Here is an 18,607-nt window from a genome sequence, read left to right as displayed (position 1 = left end):
TGACACTTTGCGTTTGCTTAAATCTACTTTGTATAATGAGTGATTGAATACGTGTACATGTCCGTCTCGATCACAAATCTAATATTATCCTAAATCAGATCACAAACAGACTTTCACATTTCTAATCATAATATAATCCATATCCATCACAAAATACGAGCAAAGATTGCTCCACATACCATCAATTTTCAAGCCGCAAACTGCGTAAAAAGAAACGCAAGTGCATCGTAAACGCGTTCCATTATACGCTCGGGGTGCTGTATCAAAAGCACTGCGGTTTACTCATTATTATAGATGGGGTTTTCAAGTGTTTTGTTTAGAACGTGAAAGTTTGTTACTTTTGTTGATGGATTAAGATAATGTGTAGTGGTTTTGTAGAATATTTCAGGTATGAGCTAGATATTTGTTTATTTCGTTTGTGAAAGTTTTCAGTTGTATGGCAAATTGGTAATGATATCTGTGTATTTTTTGTCTATTTTGATATTGTCATATCGAAGCATTTTGGCATGATAACACTCGTAAAAAAGTCTACTGTACCTACTGATATATATTTAACTAAATAGGTAGACACTTACACAGTAGTATATAACATACATACGTACGGGTTACATTTAGATATCTAAATACTAAAGACATTGCTTACAATTTTAAAATGTCTTAAAATAGAAACTAATATACTTAGAAACATTTTTTGACTATTTCTAGACAAAATAAAAGCTACCAAAAAAATAAATTGAAGCCCCAGGCAAAGCTATTTACGTGTTCATTTAGAAGACTTTATAGAGGAAATATATTATTATATCTTTTAATATGCTAATCACTACATGTTCTTAGAAACTTGAAATAAAAATTATCATAATCTTCGTTTTGTTTTTTATCAACAGATATATTTATTGATGGTAATAAATCTTCTTTTGAGTGAACCTTTCTGTGAAAGTTCTGTTACTCATTATAAATTAGTCTCGATTTTAGAAATGTAGATGAGTATATGTGTGTGTAGGTCATAAAAATAAAATTACCTAATAATTAGTCGTGTGAGATAAGCCTACGCAGTATGATTTGCTTAGTTTTCTCCAAATGTATGGGAACCATCTTGCGGGCAATATGCCTACTTAGGTACTGAAGTACATGAAGTATCAGCGATATCCGTTGGCCCACCTGGGCCAAAGTCCGCCAGGGCTGCTGGATTGTTCGAAAGAATTACCGCGGCCCTGGCCCTGGCACATAAAGGGCTTAAATGGTTGGTTTTATCAGTTAGAGTCTGACACTCCTTATTCTGCATCCACAGCGGGAGAGGTCATTTGATGATTTCCCGAAAAGGTACCTAGGTACTTGGAAATACTGGCAGTCTGACCTCCACAATACCCAACTTTATATAATTTTGAACCATTGCACAAGAAATTGCAAGAGTAGGTAATCAAAAACAGTACAATGATACATCGTGTGATACCGTTCGATCTTAATCCAGATCAGAAACAGCGTAAGCGCCATAACAGTTACAGATTAATTCGCCGTTATTAAAATTGCAACACACTTTCAAACCAACATACTTTTTGCGCTCACTAAACTGCACACATCAGCGAATTTAAACTCTATTGCGTACGAAATAAGAGTGTTAACATTTGCGAATTTGGTTATGAAGCTGTGTTGTAAGATGAGCAACAATAGAAAGTCACGTGGGTAGAAACATGTAATTTGATTGAGTATTCGTGATATATAGTAATAATAATTGCAACATAACGCGTGTTATGGGAAATGCCCAACTTTATATTGAAGTGCTTGAAAGCTGTAAAGCCGTAAACACTAATACCTACAAACTACAATTGTGTGATTTTGAAAGACGCCATAACGTAGCTATTAAATCCTGTGTAGAGACCACAATCTGTTCTTACACCATTTGCGATATTGACGAAATCATCCATGAAGATATTTGTCGCATGACATGAGCTATGGGTGAAATTAATACTTCCAAACAGCTGAATATTGGATCATGACAGGTCCAAAAAGAGATAGTGAGGAGAAAAGTACTTCTATCATCAGACATTCAAGAGCCCTTCAAGACTAGAAGAAGCAGGGATGAGCCCTTAGTTAGATCCTGCAGAAACTAGGAAATTTTATTTTATTTATTTGGGACAAATAAAAAGCCTATTTCATTATACCACATTGCAAACTTGAATAATTTTTATGCCACATTTATTCTCATGATTAGAATTTATAGACCACCTGTGCGTTCTATTTTTTCTTTACCGCAGAACTATCGGACTTATTTATTTTATTATGAATGTATAAATGCAAAGAACCAACTAAGGGCAATTATTACCATAAATACAGGCAGATGTAACCCTTTAAAGAGCCCCGTTTACCATATAAATTGGCGGCATTTAAACCGCCATATTTGTCGGCCATTTTCTATTATATTCAAATTAAGAATGCCGGGCGCGTTGAATTACAACTGTCATGTTTGAAATTGATTTCAATAGCGTTGTGTTTGGCAGTGTAATTAGAGTTTTGTGAAAATAATTGTAGGAATGAATAGGTACATTTGAATACTGCAAAGTTAGCATACAACCCAAGTGAGCTATCCTAAACAGGAGTACTTTTACATAGTAAATTGTACCAATCAAGTTCTTTACAATCGGGGCTCCAAAAAATCTTGAGAATATATATAATTTGTTAATAGTTACTTTTACGCCCTCAACAGACTACGGTAAATATATAAAGTATGAATATTGTAAATAATGTAGGTATCATTAAAAACTATGAACTATAAAAAACATACGAATAAACAGATTAAGCAGCCAAATTACATGCTTTAAGTTTTATAACATTGCTTAATAAACAAGGAAGTGAGTATTATGAACATTTATGATCATCTATTCGGCAAATACAACCTATGGACATCCACAGCCTTAATAATTTCTCAGAGGCGCCAAGGAACATCTTTATAAGGTAGGTACTATTGCTATAATTTGTGGGGCTTAACACCATACTTTAATATTAATATCCTTTAATAAACTCTTACGACTAATAGCCCTTAACTATGGTTTATGCCACCATGGGTTTAATGTGGTATTATCAGTCATTAATGGGGAATGATCTATTAAAATTAATCTTGCGTGAGCGCGTTTGCTATAGAGTAAGAAAATACAGAAGGATCACAGACGCAACCCTATCTCAAATAAGTATCATTATACGTATGCAACAGGTCTATTTTATCTGTATGTATCATGGATCTATACTGACGTACACTGCAATGCAAAAATAATGGCCTATTATTAGTTATACAAAAGAATACATTATTATCAATTGGAAATGGATAATAGTACCTATTAGGTATAGAGGTATTAAGAGGACGAATTGGAATTTTTGGCGCCAAGGATGTCAATTTTTCTCAGTAAATACAAAACGGATCAAAATACAACTTGGTTACCTGAAAGTTCATGATATAAACCTTATTTTGTTAGTTGTAGAAACATGATTAGGTAACTTTTATAACAGAGAAAAATATATCAAACATACCTCTTTTTAAAAAGAGATTCACATATTATGGGCAAACGGGACCGATTAAAGCCTCTTAACTTTTTTAGTAGTTGAGTATATACATACTCTTTAAAATTGTAGTAGGATTTTTTATCAAATTATCATTTCTAAATAATAAAATTACAAAACCATTTTGTCGCTTACGACTTTTAGTTATAAGCTAGCGCGCGTATTGTTATCCTCGCCCCGCTCAGACGCTCCGACCCCTTTTGGCGCCTTAGATGCGCGTGCCGGTTATGGAATTATTGTTGACCACTTCCTCGCCTTAATCATATTTAAATTTAATTTCTTAGAAACACATAATAATTCCCAATAAGTTGACGCATCTGAAGTTAACCGATTGGCTGCGCAGTACAAAATATTATTCCTAAAAGTACTGTTGTGCAAAAAACCTAACTGACAGTTTTAGTAGATCAATATAGATAAACAACTTTCAATCTAAATCTCAAACATTTCCTCCAGGATCGTGTGAACTGACTACAGAATATATTAGAAGCACATGATTAACTATGACTACCGTAAATAACTCGTTATCTCCTAAGAATATTTACAACATTCCCTAGTCAATCGTCGCCTTCTCCCATAAATAGTGAGGCGAACTTTATCGATAGCAATTTTACCGTTATCGACATCCGGACATTGATTACGATAGACAGTTCACCTCTGGTGTTGCTCCACTTAAAGTCGATATATTTAAGAGTACGCGCGGACTACAAACTTTTAGTCGGCCGATAGTTGGTTTGGGTCACAGAAGAGGGAATGATAAGCGGAGATACCATAATGCAGGTAGGTCAGGCGCATTGTTCTAGGTCAAATGGGTAAGGTGAGCATGAAAAAGACGACCAGTGAACGCACGGGTTCTTTGAGTCAATGATTTTAGGTATTACAAAAAATAGAAGGCACATAAGAGTGAAGACTTCAATGATCCTGGTCCCCCCGCAAACTTGCATTTTGGCGCGCTAAGTACTTTCTTATACGCTTACTGTAGTCATTTTGTTATCCAATTTTTGGGCTGTTAAATCTGTATGATGATGAATGGAAGTCCGCACATAATCCGACTGAAAACTTTCATTGAATAGGTACACGATTTTCTAAAAAAAAAAAAAATAATCTTCAAGGCATCGAACCAACAGTCGCCCAATTGTTTAGTCTGCAATGTGCGGTACTCTAAAGTCGATATATTTTAGTCATACCTCATCTAAGCTAGGTAATGGGTTCATTAAAGTGCAGTAATTACTAAATCTATATAATTTACCGCTCTAAATTCTCTTGATTGTGGTTAGGTGCAATGTAGAGCGTTTAATTGAGGAAGATAAAAGGAGTCTGTAAAAATAAGGAAAAGGTAATTGTCTACTTTTTTGTGCAGCAAATATCTGAGGCATTCTAATTTAAAAAATGAGCGCTGTCATTAGATTTAAAGACAGTTCAGAAATTTTTTCACAGTGAATAGCGCTTAATACACAAACGTTTATGTCCATATCCACTATCCAAACACACTCAACTAACCAAAATTATTTGCATACAAGTGTAACTGCACATAATTTTTTAACCATGCATAGAGTCCTGTTAGTTGTCCCAAATTATTTGCATACAAGTGTACACATCAACCTGCAGCCATTCACAAATTCTCTATAACCGTCCCAAATTATTTGCGCTGAAGTGTAACTGCACACCAATCTGCAACCATCAGCAGAATGTTGATAACTATCCCAAATTCTTTGCACGCAAGTGTATCCACTACAATCAACCTGCAACTATCCAGAAAATCTCGATAGCTGTCCCAAATTATGTGCACTCGCACACAAAGCCTTGTCTGTCAATCACTGACTCAACAATGATGAGAATCAAACGTCAATTTCTATAATTTCTAACAATTTCTTCTATGCTATTATTTCCGCGAAACGTTTTTCTGTCGCTTACGCTCAGTAGCATGTGAGAGTACATTCGTTAAGTGGAGAGCACTATTGTATCGTTAAATCATAATCATAATTATCATCTTAATCTTTATCATTAGGAGATCCATGCTGTAATATTAAAATAGAGGCGTGTCAAAAGTATTAAAAAAGTTGAACGATTGGTTTTAGTTTATAACAGATTGATAATATTTAGCGACATTTCACGATCTTGATAAAATTAACTGCGATAATAATTACTAGGGTAAACCTCTAGACCTAATATCATCTGAGTAAATCGATTACTTTACGGTCCAGGGTTTAGAATTTTGTAGAAGAAATCTTCTAACGAAAGTTTTTGCAAAAAATACAACTTAACTACGCCTAAATTGTCATTAACTTTATGTTAAACACAAAAAGTTTATGAATGAAGAGATAGGTACATTTTAATTGGTCGGGCCTACACTGTAAAAAGGCGCATGATTCACGCTATGTTCAGTTATGCGGAAAAAGTAATTAGAAATAATTAAAATTACATACATACGTATTTTCTTATTGTTAGGAATGCTATGAAATTCACATGCTTACTATAAGAATGACCTTAATGACCCAAAAAGTTAGGTTTGAAGTTTCTTGGTAGCACTATATGATACCTTTATAAGAGTACCCACCTTTTTTTTTTTTGGGAGGGGGAAATCCTCATGGACTTCCTCCGCCTGAGGAAAGGCGGAGGGGTATGCCGGACTCCTACCGGCTAAAACCCCCTTGTGTCCTCCTTGCACGTGTGCGCGGGGCCGCGGGAATCCAGATTCTTCCGCAGCCCCACACTAGTGCTGGCCCTCGCACGGGCCTCGTCTCTTGCACGGGGTAGTGAGGTGTTCGCCTACCCCGTGCATCATCTCAGGGGCACGCGCCGACACACGCGCGTGCCACCGCCTCGGGTCCACTGAGTAGGGGCGGGAACTTCCCCAAGTCCCTCGCCCTTGAACCCATTCATGGGGGGCGGAAGAGGGCGTTGTCCGCCCTTCTCCTGCGCCCGGTGCGCCTTCTGCGACCGGGGAAGGGAGTCAAAATCTCCCTCTCCCGTTCCGCAGATTCCTTCTGCGACATCACGTCCTCGCAAAAGGAAACCACCGCGTCCCACGACTCTGCACTGCCGACCATCCTCTGCACCACAGCCGGCAGCGACAGATCGTCTCCGATTTCGTTTGTGAGGACACGGCGCTGCTCCTCCCAAGCTACACACTCAGCGAGCGTGTGTTGCGCCGTGTCCTCCCCGCAATGGACGCAGTGGTGACACCGAGCGTCCGGCTCCCTGTCTAAGCGACACAGAAACTTGCCGAAGCACCCATGCCCCGACAGTACCTGCGTCACCCTGAATGACAGGGAGCCGTGCCCTCTCTCGAGCCAGTCGTCGAGTACTGGCCGGATCGCCTCGACGGTAGCAAGGCCGGCGGTAGGGCGCATCAGCCTTTGCCGCCATTCCGCCACTAGGACTTGACGGAGCTCCTCTCGGCGCAGCTCGATCTCCCGCTGCACCGGCATCGAGCCCCGTACCCGCTCTTCCTCGCGCCATCGGTATAATGACGCGAGTACTTTCGCCTCTAGGTCCCAGGGCGGGGATCCGGCCAGAAGAGTACCCACCTATGTTAAGTATGAACGTGGAAGGTTGGAGAGGTAGACCTAAGAAAAGATGGATTGATTGCCTGAATGAATAAGAAGGTAGTTGGAAGAAAAATATATATTTATTGCAAAGACCAAAATAACTAGGGAACAGGGCAGGATGAAGAAGATTTTATTTATAAGCGCAGATTTACTCTTTTTATTTGAAGGAGAGCTCAATACATCCTTGGCTCATGAATGCAATCGCGGTCATATGCTTGTAAAACAATTAAAGTGACTTTTGTTGCGTGTCCATCATTTTCTATTATTTGTTTACATTGTTATTCAATACAGTCATGTTTTGATTACATCATAAATATGTTAATTAACTGCATAGGTAAATGGTCACATTATTAATTTATTTATGCAAGTACAATGAACTTCTTATGTTTATCGTTATGATTTTCATTTCTTCCATGTAGTAGGCAGCTAAAAAATTGAGTTTACTTAGGTATGCCACTTTACTCGTAATTCATAAAGATGTAACCTTTTGAAATGACTAATAAAGCAATAGTTTTTATTTATTCTTGCCCAATATCTCCAGTTTTATTTAGGCGTCAGCATAGCATGAAATCTTCCATACTTTCTTGTCTGCTATGCTGCATTTTACAAGTGAATTTCTTTCACATTAGCCATTCAGCGTTTCTTTAGTAAAACTGTACATCTTTACGCATCTATGTACATTCACGATGACATTTCACATAGAATCTCTTTATTCATATATTTTATGGCCTAGCGGTTTTTTGTCGCGCGACATATTCCAAGCAGAAATATTTGTCGCGCGGTTCCAGATGGCAACTTTTGTATCGGTAGTTGCCACGGAAAACCAAATAACTAGCGGAGATGCCTTAACGGAAAATCGCCTAAGAAAATAGCGCGCCAAAATGCGAGTGAACGGGGGACTGGGAACTACTATTTCCCCTTATACGCCTTCTTTGGACCCGACCATTTTTTGTAATACAAAAATCTTTGATAAATGTAAAGACCCAAACGCCTCGTTAGTTCACTCGTTACTCATCGTTTTGGTCATGCTGACAGCACGAAATTGACCTAGAATAAGGCGCCTAACCTACCTGCATTATGGCTTCTCCACTTATATTTCCTTACTCCATGGTAGTTGTCAATTGTTTCCTGTATAAGTATCACACTGCCCCGTACGACCCGAACGTTGACGTGCGGAAAAGATCGGAAATTGTGCTAGTGTTCAAGCAATGTAACATTGACTGATGGTTAGACTACTATACAAATAAATAAGGCTTTTCAAAAAGACAATTACACTACCTCTATAGTGTAAGACCTAGTAGACATTACGACTTTTTTCTAAAACATTCCTCCACAAAAAAGGTCCCATCGTCTTTCACCGTTTCACAAACGGTTCAACCATTTAAACCACGATTTACTTTTAAAAGGAAACTCTAAGTTGTACGGGGAAAAACATTGAAGCCACTTAGTACATTTTTGTCTTCTATTTATGTCAAACGGGTATGTCTGTGGCAAATGGTTCGTAGACAACTTTGCCGTTTAAGTATGTGTAAGGAAATAGGGTGGATTCCACTTTCTTGGTAGATTATGTAATGATAGGTAAGTATTATGTGATTGGGATTTTAATGTGATAAGTACTGGGTGGGTACTTTTTTAAAGGATTTTAATATTGTGTTAAGGATTTTATGTGATCGAATGACTGTTGTGAATGAAGGCAAGATAACAAAATTTTGTGAATGTCCAGCTCAGAAGCTGACACATAATTTATGTTTAACTGACTTCAAAAAAAGTGAGCGTTTATCAATTTGAATAATATGGCTTGGTTTTGTGACATTTGTGGATTTTTTTTGTAGTATTTTTGCCTTAAATCATAAACCATCCTCTTGCAATGAAACTTTATCTAGTAAGCGACACATCTTACTATTTGTCTTTCAAAATTCATGTCATAATTTTATTACCTCCATTCTCATTAAACCACCTATTCCTCAATCAAAAACCACGATTTATAACCCTAAAAAAGTACCTACTTTTAACTTTTTCCTTACTCCACAAATAGCGCCCATAACACTCAGCTCGCTAATACCCGTCGACGTACCAACAGAAGGGTTTATTTACCTCTCCGAGCGGCGCCCGCGCCTCACTTGTTAAAACGGTACCCATTGGCTACCGTGGCTCGCTGGACTAGCCTACATTTTAGTTGAGTGACTTGCAGATTGTGGGTATGTGTTGAATGAAAAATAATGGGTTTTTAATTTTGGAATTTAGATTATAATATTTATGAATCGTGGCAAAAGTTACTGGTATGGTCTCTGATAGCCTATCGGGAACTTGTCTGACAGATAAACTTTACTATAATTTTTGGACATTTTTATTTTACCAAGATGCTGGAGTGGAAAAAAATGTATTAATAACGTATGAATTAGCTTCAAGAATTAGATTTGCATCTGTAAAAAGTTGTAGGTAAACAACTAGAAACATGTCAAACATGATATTAAAATGCAAATCGCACATTACATTTTACTCAAGAAAACCAACAAAAATATTAAAATAACCATGCTGAAAGTTACCTTATTTCCAGAACCTCTATCTTAAATATTAATAACTTTTTCCTTCTCTCAAACTAATCTTTATACACCAAAAGAAAGTAAGTTTTTTCGCATATAAAACTAGGCAGCATTTCTTTCATATTTGCCTAAAAATCTCATGACACCGTGAACTGTCTAATGGGACATTCAACGACCACTCAAACTCAGTTTAACAGCCCACTAACTGACTAATGTGAATATAAGCAAATATTCTAAAGTATGTATGTCTAAAATTAATGAATTCTTATGCGAATTTTGAGAATATAGTGAAAGGTGCTGTTGATTTTTTATTTAAAAAGCTATCTGTTTCTCGCAGAAAGACACGTTTTTTGTGATATCATTTCTGGCCAACAGCTAAATTCCAAACTCAAACTTTATTTTTCAAATAGGCCTATAAAAGCTCTTTCGAAACGTCAAAGATAGTTGCACGGTTCCAAAGAGTTGGTCTCATGGAGAAGAACTGGCAAGAAACTTCATGGACACTTTTGAAAAGCAAATAAAAATACCCATGCAAATACTCCGATCGGTAGTAGGTATATCGATAGAAGAGTTTTTATTAATTCGAAGTGATTCGAATGGAATTATTTCGAATTGTATTAATTGGAAGATTAATCGGTAAATGCTGCTGTGGATAGTTGTGTGTAATTGGAAAATTGATAGAGTAAAAGCACGCTTGTTTGGTCTATTAATTTTATTTCTAATAGGTAGGCAATTAGGTTTATTTCTTTTAAGATTCTTTTTGATACGCAAAGCATAGAAAATAATTATCACTGATAAACGAGTTCGTTTATATTTGATAAATAACAAACAAAATCTATCAAATTTCTAACTAACACTTAAAATTCGTTTTTAACCATTGGCTAAATAATTCATTCCTGATCATCTTCTTAACAAGCAAGCCATAACTTTACAACTTTCTTCTATACATTTAATACCTAAAGACACGAATAACAGCTAATATAGAATTCCTAATATAAATATTTATATTACACGAACAGGCTTCGTGCTAACAACGGACAGAAGCACGTGACACGCATAGGACTGTTTGAAATCATTCAGAGAAATGGTATTCAATGGCAATATGCGTATGCAGTTATAACTAGAAATATATGCCATTTTGCTAGACTATTTTCATACTTGAATGAAGAGTGTTTTGGTATATTTTGCATTGCATGTTTCTGGCCTATTGGAGGTGTTAAACTTAAAAAATGATGAAACTGAAAGGCCTACTAATAAATCGGCCGCAGGTTCGATTGAGGATCAACCCGGACCGGTAAGATTGTCAAAACAGCAAGTTTACCAATGAAAACTCAATATAAATAGCACATCTCAACAATTTAAATAAAATAAGTCGTCTCCCTAAACACGAGTAGGTAATTTTTGGTTACATTTTTGTAGGTAAATTAATAAGGAACACATGAATAAGTTAAGATTGAGGTTCCTTTTGTGATCAAATACCTGCCTAAAATTAAATTAAATTTGATTAATTTGATATTAAGCCAATTCACATCATCCACTTAGGCAGGTGTCACCGCACTCGTAACGACAGTTTAACGTTTTTTCCTTAAACCGCGACAAACTACATTCCTAATTTCCTACGTCTTCCTACGACGTTAGGCGTAGTTACATGAGCGCTTATTTTTAACTAGCTTCCACCCGTGGCTTCGCCCGCCTCGAGTTCGGTTATTATCGCGTTGCCAAGAGAACTCTTCAAAGTCCGGGATAATCATCATCATCATCATCTCAGGCATAGGACGTCCACTGCTGAACATAGGCCTCCCCCCTTGAACTCCACAGATACTTGTTGGAAGCGACCTGCATCCAGCGTCTTCCGGCGACCTTTATAAGGTCGTCTGTCCACCTCGTTGGTGGACGTCCTACGCCGTGCTTGCTAGTCCGTGTTCTCCACTCCAGCACTTTTCAGCTAATAACTATCCTATTTTATTTCTCAAGGTCAACTCTATCTTTGTACCAAATTTTATTAAAATCAGTTCAGTGGTTTAGACGTGAAAGCGTAACAAACAGACAGAGTTACTTTCGCATTGATAATATTAGTAGGGATAGAACGGATGCTAGTCGTATCGACGTCAACTAGTTAGGTATCTGCTAGTTAATTATTTATCTAGAAGGTGCTAGCGAGCTTGAATAAGATTAATGGGTAATTGAGTTTATGTAAAAGTTGAGATAAAAATCAATTTTAATAAATCATTTATAGGGTGACTGGTAATTAGTGAACCATACTTGAACACGTGAATCTATGCATGATTACGAATAACTTTCCACATAAACAGATTTTTTTTATTCTCATTACTTTAATCATAATAACATAAAAGCTGTCTTAAACTTCGAACGTTGTGTTTGTTTGTTTTACTATTGTGATTAAAGTAGTGAGAATAAAAAATAGTTCCTCTGGGAAAGCAGTATGTAATTATGGGTAGAATAAAGTATTCTAGTATCGGTCACTTAGGTATTTTTTTTTTACTTTAAATTCAATAACCAGTCCACCTATATAGATTACCTGTTATTTTATATAGATAGGCGTAGATGTCTTTGTAGACTACCTATAGTGAGAAAATAAAATATATTGCCAAAAGACGAAACCGAACCTTTATGTGTGTTGTGGTAGGTACCTTACCAATTTATTATCTTTTTTCTGCTGCGAATTCGAAGTCAGATACCTCTGACATAAATTAATTGGAATGTCACTCATTTACTTAATAAAATTTTGTGTCTTCTGGCATATTTATGTGTATTATTAACTTATACTTGTATAAACGAACTAATATACCAAACTGGTATTACACTACACATGGTTAACACTACCTTGAGGTCGATAACCGGAGCGGAACTTTACAAAAAGCTTTTTAACAGTTGGTAAGTAACTGATTTATTCGTTAAGGTTCTCTGTTATGAAGCAGTTAAATTTCGAGTATATATAAATAAATAAATAATGTCGGGACACCTTTTCACACGCGGTCGGTTAGCCCCATGGTAAGTTATTAATTAACTTGTGTTATGGGTGCTAACACAACTGATAAACTACACATAGCTACATATATATACATATTGTAACACCCAGACCACGGCCAACAAGCATGCTCATCACACAAATGTCGACCGAACCCGGGACCTCAGGTTCGGCAGTCCGGCATGGTGACCATTGCGCCATCAAGGTCGTCAAAAGATTTCACCTTTACCTAATTGATATGCATTTTTCATATTTATGTACATTGTTGAAAATTATCACTGTATTAAATTAATAATTTTTGACATCTAACCAATTTTTGATAAAAACTTTATTATTTATAACAAATATTAAAACGATCCAAAAGATGTTAGTATATAAAAATTACTAAATCACTATGTTAGTAGGTTCATATATTATGTGAAATTCTATTCTGCATATAAAAAAGTATGTCATGCATTTTATTAGTTCCTATAATTTGTTTAAAATATAATAATATTCATAATGAGCCAAAAAACACTTCCTCTGATAAATGAATTTTTAACCAACTTCCCATAAAAGAGGAGTTTCTGAATTCTAATATTAGCATTTTTACGAAATCCGAATGAAACTGTTACTGCTTGAAATATAAGTTAACAATAAATAACCGTTATTTTTAACGATAGCTTTAACCGTTTTAAAACAAATAACGTTATTAACTATTTACACAACATTATGTGCGCAGTTTTTAAATCAACAACTTTCACACGCGATCTAAGTTCAGATAATTATTAATATCACAATAATCTTAATGGAAAATTATAATTTTTCAATTCTATGGTGATTCTGGGAAAAATGGGATATTATGACCACTGCACCGACAAAGGTTAATTAAAAAAGTTATGGAATATCCGTTGTTTATATAAGTTCCTCAGTACCTACGTACCTATTAGTTATGTTATGTATTTTCATCAAAAGGCCCTACCGGGGCTAGAAGCTTGCAAAAAAGAGAATATGCTTACTAACCGTCGGTTCACAAAGCTCCATTAAAGTTAAACCTTCATTAAATCTATTGCTGACACTTTTTACCTTGTCGACAAAGAAAGAGTCAGCAATAGATTTAAAGAAGCTTTAACTTTAATGGGGCTTTGCGCAACTGACGGTAAGCCTACTAAAATAAAATACGCCCACTGGACTTAAGTAAACACGCATTTTGGAGCCCTTTCTTGTAACTCTTTTATTCCAGCAGCTGAGTAGGTACTTTTTACCCATATACAAACAATTACTGTAACAGCCTTTTTATCGTCCCACTGCTAGGCACAGGCCTCCTCTAACACGGAGAAGGATTGAGCATTTATCACCACGCTTGCTCAATGCGGATTGGTGATTTCAGACTATATAGTCCAGGGTTCCTCAAGATCTTTTTATTCACTTTTTTATCAGCCATTGGTGTCCAAGATGTACTTAGAAAGTACATACGAACAATTACTCAAGTAATTAAACTATTACTACTATTAGTTGGAAAAAAAATACTCTAAACTAGTTTGAACTCTGCCACCAGTGAAACTAACGAGGAGAGACTTAAGTTCTCCACAATCGGTTATTGTTTTTCTGCATATCACGATTCCCACAGCCCACTTTACACAACTACAATGATTCAGGTTTCAATTATCAAAATTAAAATTAGCAACGTAAAGTACTATTTAGAATTTGTAGTGCGAATTTTGATTAAATACTGTGCACTAGGTATAGGATTTTGGGCTGAGAAAGTCTTACTAGCTAAAAGAGAACTCGTTTTTTTTGGCTTAATAGTGTTTTGTCATAAGAATAAAATAAATATCAAAAAGGCAATCGCTCGTAAGAAAAAACAATAAAGTGTGTCTGGTTTTAGGTACCTACTTATATAAGTAGTTTCACAAGTATTTTGATGACAAATACTATAAGCAAAATGTGCCGCCCCTTTATACGAGTGTTATGAAAAGAGGATTGATAAACATAAACCTAAGACACAAACTACCAGAATTTAGAAATAATCAATTTCTACCACCATAAACCATAACAATACCAATAAAAAAAACAGCTACCATATCCACAAATCATAACGGAGCCAAAACAACACAACAAATAAACAACGATTTACAGCAAAAACGCATTAAGAATAACCAATTTTATAACGTAACTGTAACGGTTATTTGCCCATAAGTTACTGGTAAATAACTGTTACTTGCCGGGAGATGTTACTTTCACTCTGGACAGCACATGTTACTACAAGTGAACTAATCAATCATGCTATACTTAACGACGGATCAGGGCTTAGAGTATTCGCATACTGAAGACTAAATAGTCGGCCGATAGTTGCTTCGATGGTTAGCAAATTTTTTTTTAAGAAATTGATTGATACACAGACATACACACAAACTCACACACAATCTCACATCTACACTAATGAATATGTTTTTAAATAGGTATAATTATAATTTAGTAATAAGCTACTGGTAAACTTCTTTAAGCTGTGCCCTATATGGTATTGTTTCTAAACAGTAAAATGAACCTGTAAAACAGGGAATGCTAATAAAGACTTCAATATTAAGTATTGAGTAGGTATTGATCAAAGTTTTCAGTCGGTCTGTCTGATACCGGCTAAATACCTACAGCCTTACTTATAAAATAATAAGTTATACTTAAGAGATGTTTAAGAAAAAATCTTACTTATAAACGTGGCTGAAATAAATCATTTTCTTAGCAATGTCTTAATTGAGCTGTCAAATTAAGTAGCCTCACACCCTTATTTAACCCGCTAATTATCAAAATGGCTGGATTCTTACCAGCTGATTTTTCATTTCCGGTTTATTGACAGCTTAACTTTTTAATTTTATATTTTACGGATGCCATTGTTGCCATTACACAACGTTTTGATGACAAATATTTTTTTAAGCTACCAACATTCCGGTAGTGTTGAGAAATTAGTATGTTTTTATGTCATTATCTGTTCATTACTTAAGACATGCTTAAGCAACGTTTATAGGTCAAAATAATTTAATCACTACTTAAGGCTTTAAGTAGTAATTACTTAAAACAATGCTTAGAAGATGATTTGTTGATTTTTATAAGTAAGGCTGCTAATCTTTGTAATGTGTCTACTATCATTCATCTTCGTACCAATTTCTGAGTCCAAACAAACTATCGGCTGACTTTTAAAAGTTTGCAGTGTGCTGGGTAGTCTTAGCATAAGTTTTTGCTGTAAGGAGTCGTTAACGGTATAGTTTTACTATCGATACATAATGTGTTTGATTAGAATAGTTTGTAAGGGTGGAAAACTGGATTTGAAGGTTTTACATGTTTAAGCACTGTTCGATGTTAGTGACCAGCTGTGAAACATTTTCTGAGAAAGTTTGAATTTGCTACGGACGGGACTAAGTCCAGCATCGAGACCGAAAGAAGTGACCCCGAGTCTGCGCAATACTTGTGCACTATAATATGTTCTGTGCAGCTGTGCTGCTGATCTCCTTAGTTCCGACAACAGGAGCCGTGGCCGAATATGCACCCATTATCGTTGTTAGTTTTAATTTTGGTCAACCATTTGCACAAGATGTAAACTCAAAAATATTAATGGCACAGGATATTTGCTAACCATAGTTTACAACTCTGAAAGCTGTCAAGGACATAATCATAAAAAGTCGATTATTTATTTAGGTACAAGCAATCAATCGTCAGCAATGACGTAACCGGAACATTACAATCGTATTTAACGGCAGTTCAACTGACGAAATGCTGTGCAATTTGCTGTTAATTGAAGTTATGTCAACAGACTTTATGGTGGATTTGTAATCGTTTAGGGTTATAATTATTAAAAGCAATTTTATGTCTGTACAAGCTGATCCCTACGGTTCCACCCGTTTCTCTAGGTAACTCTACTTCATACACCCGGATGAAAAGTAACTTATTTCCTTTGTCAGATTCTAGTCCATCATCTCCCGAGCTTTTTTCCCAACTATGTTGGGGTCGGCTTCTGGTCTAACAGGATTCAGCCGAGTATCAGTGTCAGATTCTAGTCCAGACTTTCTGGTTTGGTATCAAATTTTATTTAAATCGGTTCAGAGTGAAAACATGAAATAGGTACATTATACAAACAGGACAAGCTTACAAATAGTACCTATTGATAAGGATTTGCTTATTTTTCCTATTTCCTCAGACAACTAGTACCTAGCCCTTGCCTGTAGGAGGGAAGGCTCATGCCCTGCAGTGTGACCATAAAAAAGCTGAAGACTGTCGATTTATTATTCCACGAAATTTCAAACAAAACCAAGCACAGTTATAAATGCCATCCAGAATTGTGACACGTTTCATATCCAGCCGTTACAGGCATTAAAATGCTTGCAGCACCACCAAAGGTAATATCATAGTTATGCTTACGTGATTCGATGTGCAGTCAATATCAGTGCTAGCTTTGATTCGCGACTTTCTTTGCATACAAAAAGTAACCCCATTTAGTGGTTGGATTATTGCATGATAATATTATTGCGTCATTGTATAAGTGCGTAAATATTTTAGGTCACTGTAGATAGATAGGGTAATTTATTTATTGTTACAAATAATGGCAATATTCTATGACATTAAGCACATTATGAATCCTTAAAGTAGCGGCAGAATGCGAACTTTTAGTCGCCCGATAGTCTGTTTGGGCTCATGACACGCACAATACAAAAATCAAGTATTTATCCGGCAGTAGAACGACTGAAACCTTTGATTGGAAACAATAATTTGTCAGCGGGCAGCCGACTGTTTAGTCTTCAGGGTACTCTCAACTTATCAAGGGTTCAAATTCATACCGTATTTAAAACGTACATTTCTTACTCTTGCAAATAATTTGAGACTGAAATACAGTAAATACAATTGCATGTAAAGTTCAGGTTATAATTTATAACCTGAACTTTACATGCAATGCAATTGAAAACCAACTTTACAACTTGAGTTATAAGTGCGGAAATCGTTAGAATTTTTTTACATAAATTTTATTACAAGCGACAGGAAATTATGGAAACTGAGTTACATAAGGTCTGTTTGTAATTAGCTATGTATTTATTCATGGTTAGTGATGGACTTTGGCCGTGTTAAATTTTGTAGAATCTAGATCAGTAATCTGGTAGGAAAATGCTTAACAAACGTTTTGACGCAATCGGGTAAGAAATAACTTCAGATAAGCTTTATTCGACAGCTTCTTTAATCGATCAGTGAATTCATTATTATTCCTCATTATCACTTACATGTGTATTTTAACTATAACGTGCACTAAACATACTGATTGATGTTGAAATCACATAGAACATCATGAAAGTTTACAAAAAAAATATGAGAGTTAGCTCTCTCACACTGCAAAATAGGCGGCTGATAGTTTTGGTTCATAAAATCAGAATGATGATGAACGGTACCAAATACATTACTTAGGTCAGAGTTTCTAAAAAAAATTGACAACTGTTGGTCGACTATAAGTATAGACAGTATGTGGGCACTCTTAAAGTTGCTGTCAATACCAAAATGGACGCACCGTAAAACACCTTAAACCGTACTTTGCACAATCCAATTCCAATATTTTTGAAACCACCATAAAAATTGTAACTCACCGTGCAATTTCACATAGACACACGGTATCAATGCTCAATTACACCGCCCTACCAATTAAACAAAAGGAAAAGCGTGAAACGATACACCACTTAAATTTCTAACGCGTTGCTTAATACTTCAAGGCTGGGTAAGTTACCTATGGCTACTGTTGAAAGAAACGCCCTATTAGGCGTTTTCTTAATAGAATCAGCACCTTGCAAGAGCCTTTTCAATAATATCGTTTCACCCGCGGTTAGAGCAAACGAACAAATTACAGGAGTCAGAACACGAGTATTCAATCACAGTATTTATCTTTCCCTACCAAATGCTTTGAATATAAACCGATGCAGGGGTCGTAGTGGGTCTCTTTAAATTAATTTAATATCAACACGTTATTACCT

The 18,607-nt window shown here is 35.9% G+C and overlaps 2 protein-coding genes across 3 annotated transcripts in view; both read right to left on the bottom strand.

Annotated features, from left to right (window-relative positions):
- Nucleotides 1-18,607, bottom strand: part of Mwh (multiple wing hairs) — a 151,388-nt gene that overhangs the window by 80,830 nt on the left and 51,951 nt on the right. The gene's annotated exons all lie outside the window — the stretch shown is intronic.
- Nucleotides 6,161-7,047, bottom strand: LOC135118903 (uncharacterized). Its single transcript, XM_064041998.1, has one exon. The coding sequence runs from the start codon at nucleotides 6,975-6,977 to the stop codon at nucleotides 6,426-6,428; it is 552 nt and encodes a 183-aa protein (XP_063898068.1). The 5' UTR covers nucleotides 6,978-7,047; the 3' UTR covers nucleotides 6,161-6,425.

The sequence above is a fragment of the Helicoverpa armigera genome, chromosome 2, assembly GCF_030705265.1.
Source record: "Helicoverpa armigera isolate CAAS_96S chromosome 2, ASM3070526v1, whole genome shotgun sequence".
NCBI classification, from domain to species: Eukaryota; Metazoa; Arthropoda; class Insecta; order Lepidoptera; family Noctuidae; genus Helicoverpa; species Helicoverpa armigera.
Note: the sequence above shows the minus strand (reverse complement) of the source record. Positions and strands in the feature narration are given on the sequence as shown.

Bases quoted from the DNA above. Each gene is read 5' to 3' on its own strand.
- LOC135118903 (XM_064041998.1), bottom strand. From the start codon at position 6,977: ATGCCGGTGCAGCGGGAGATCGAGCTGCGCCGAGAGGAGCTCCGTCAA.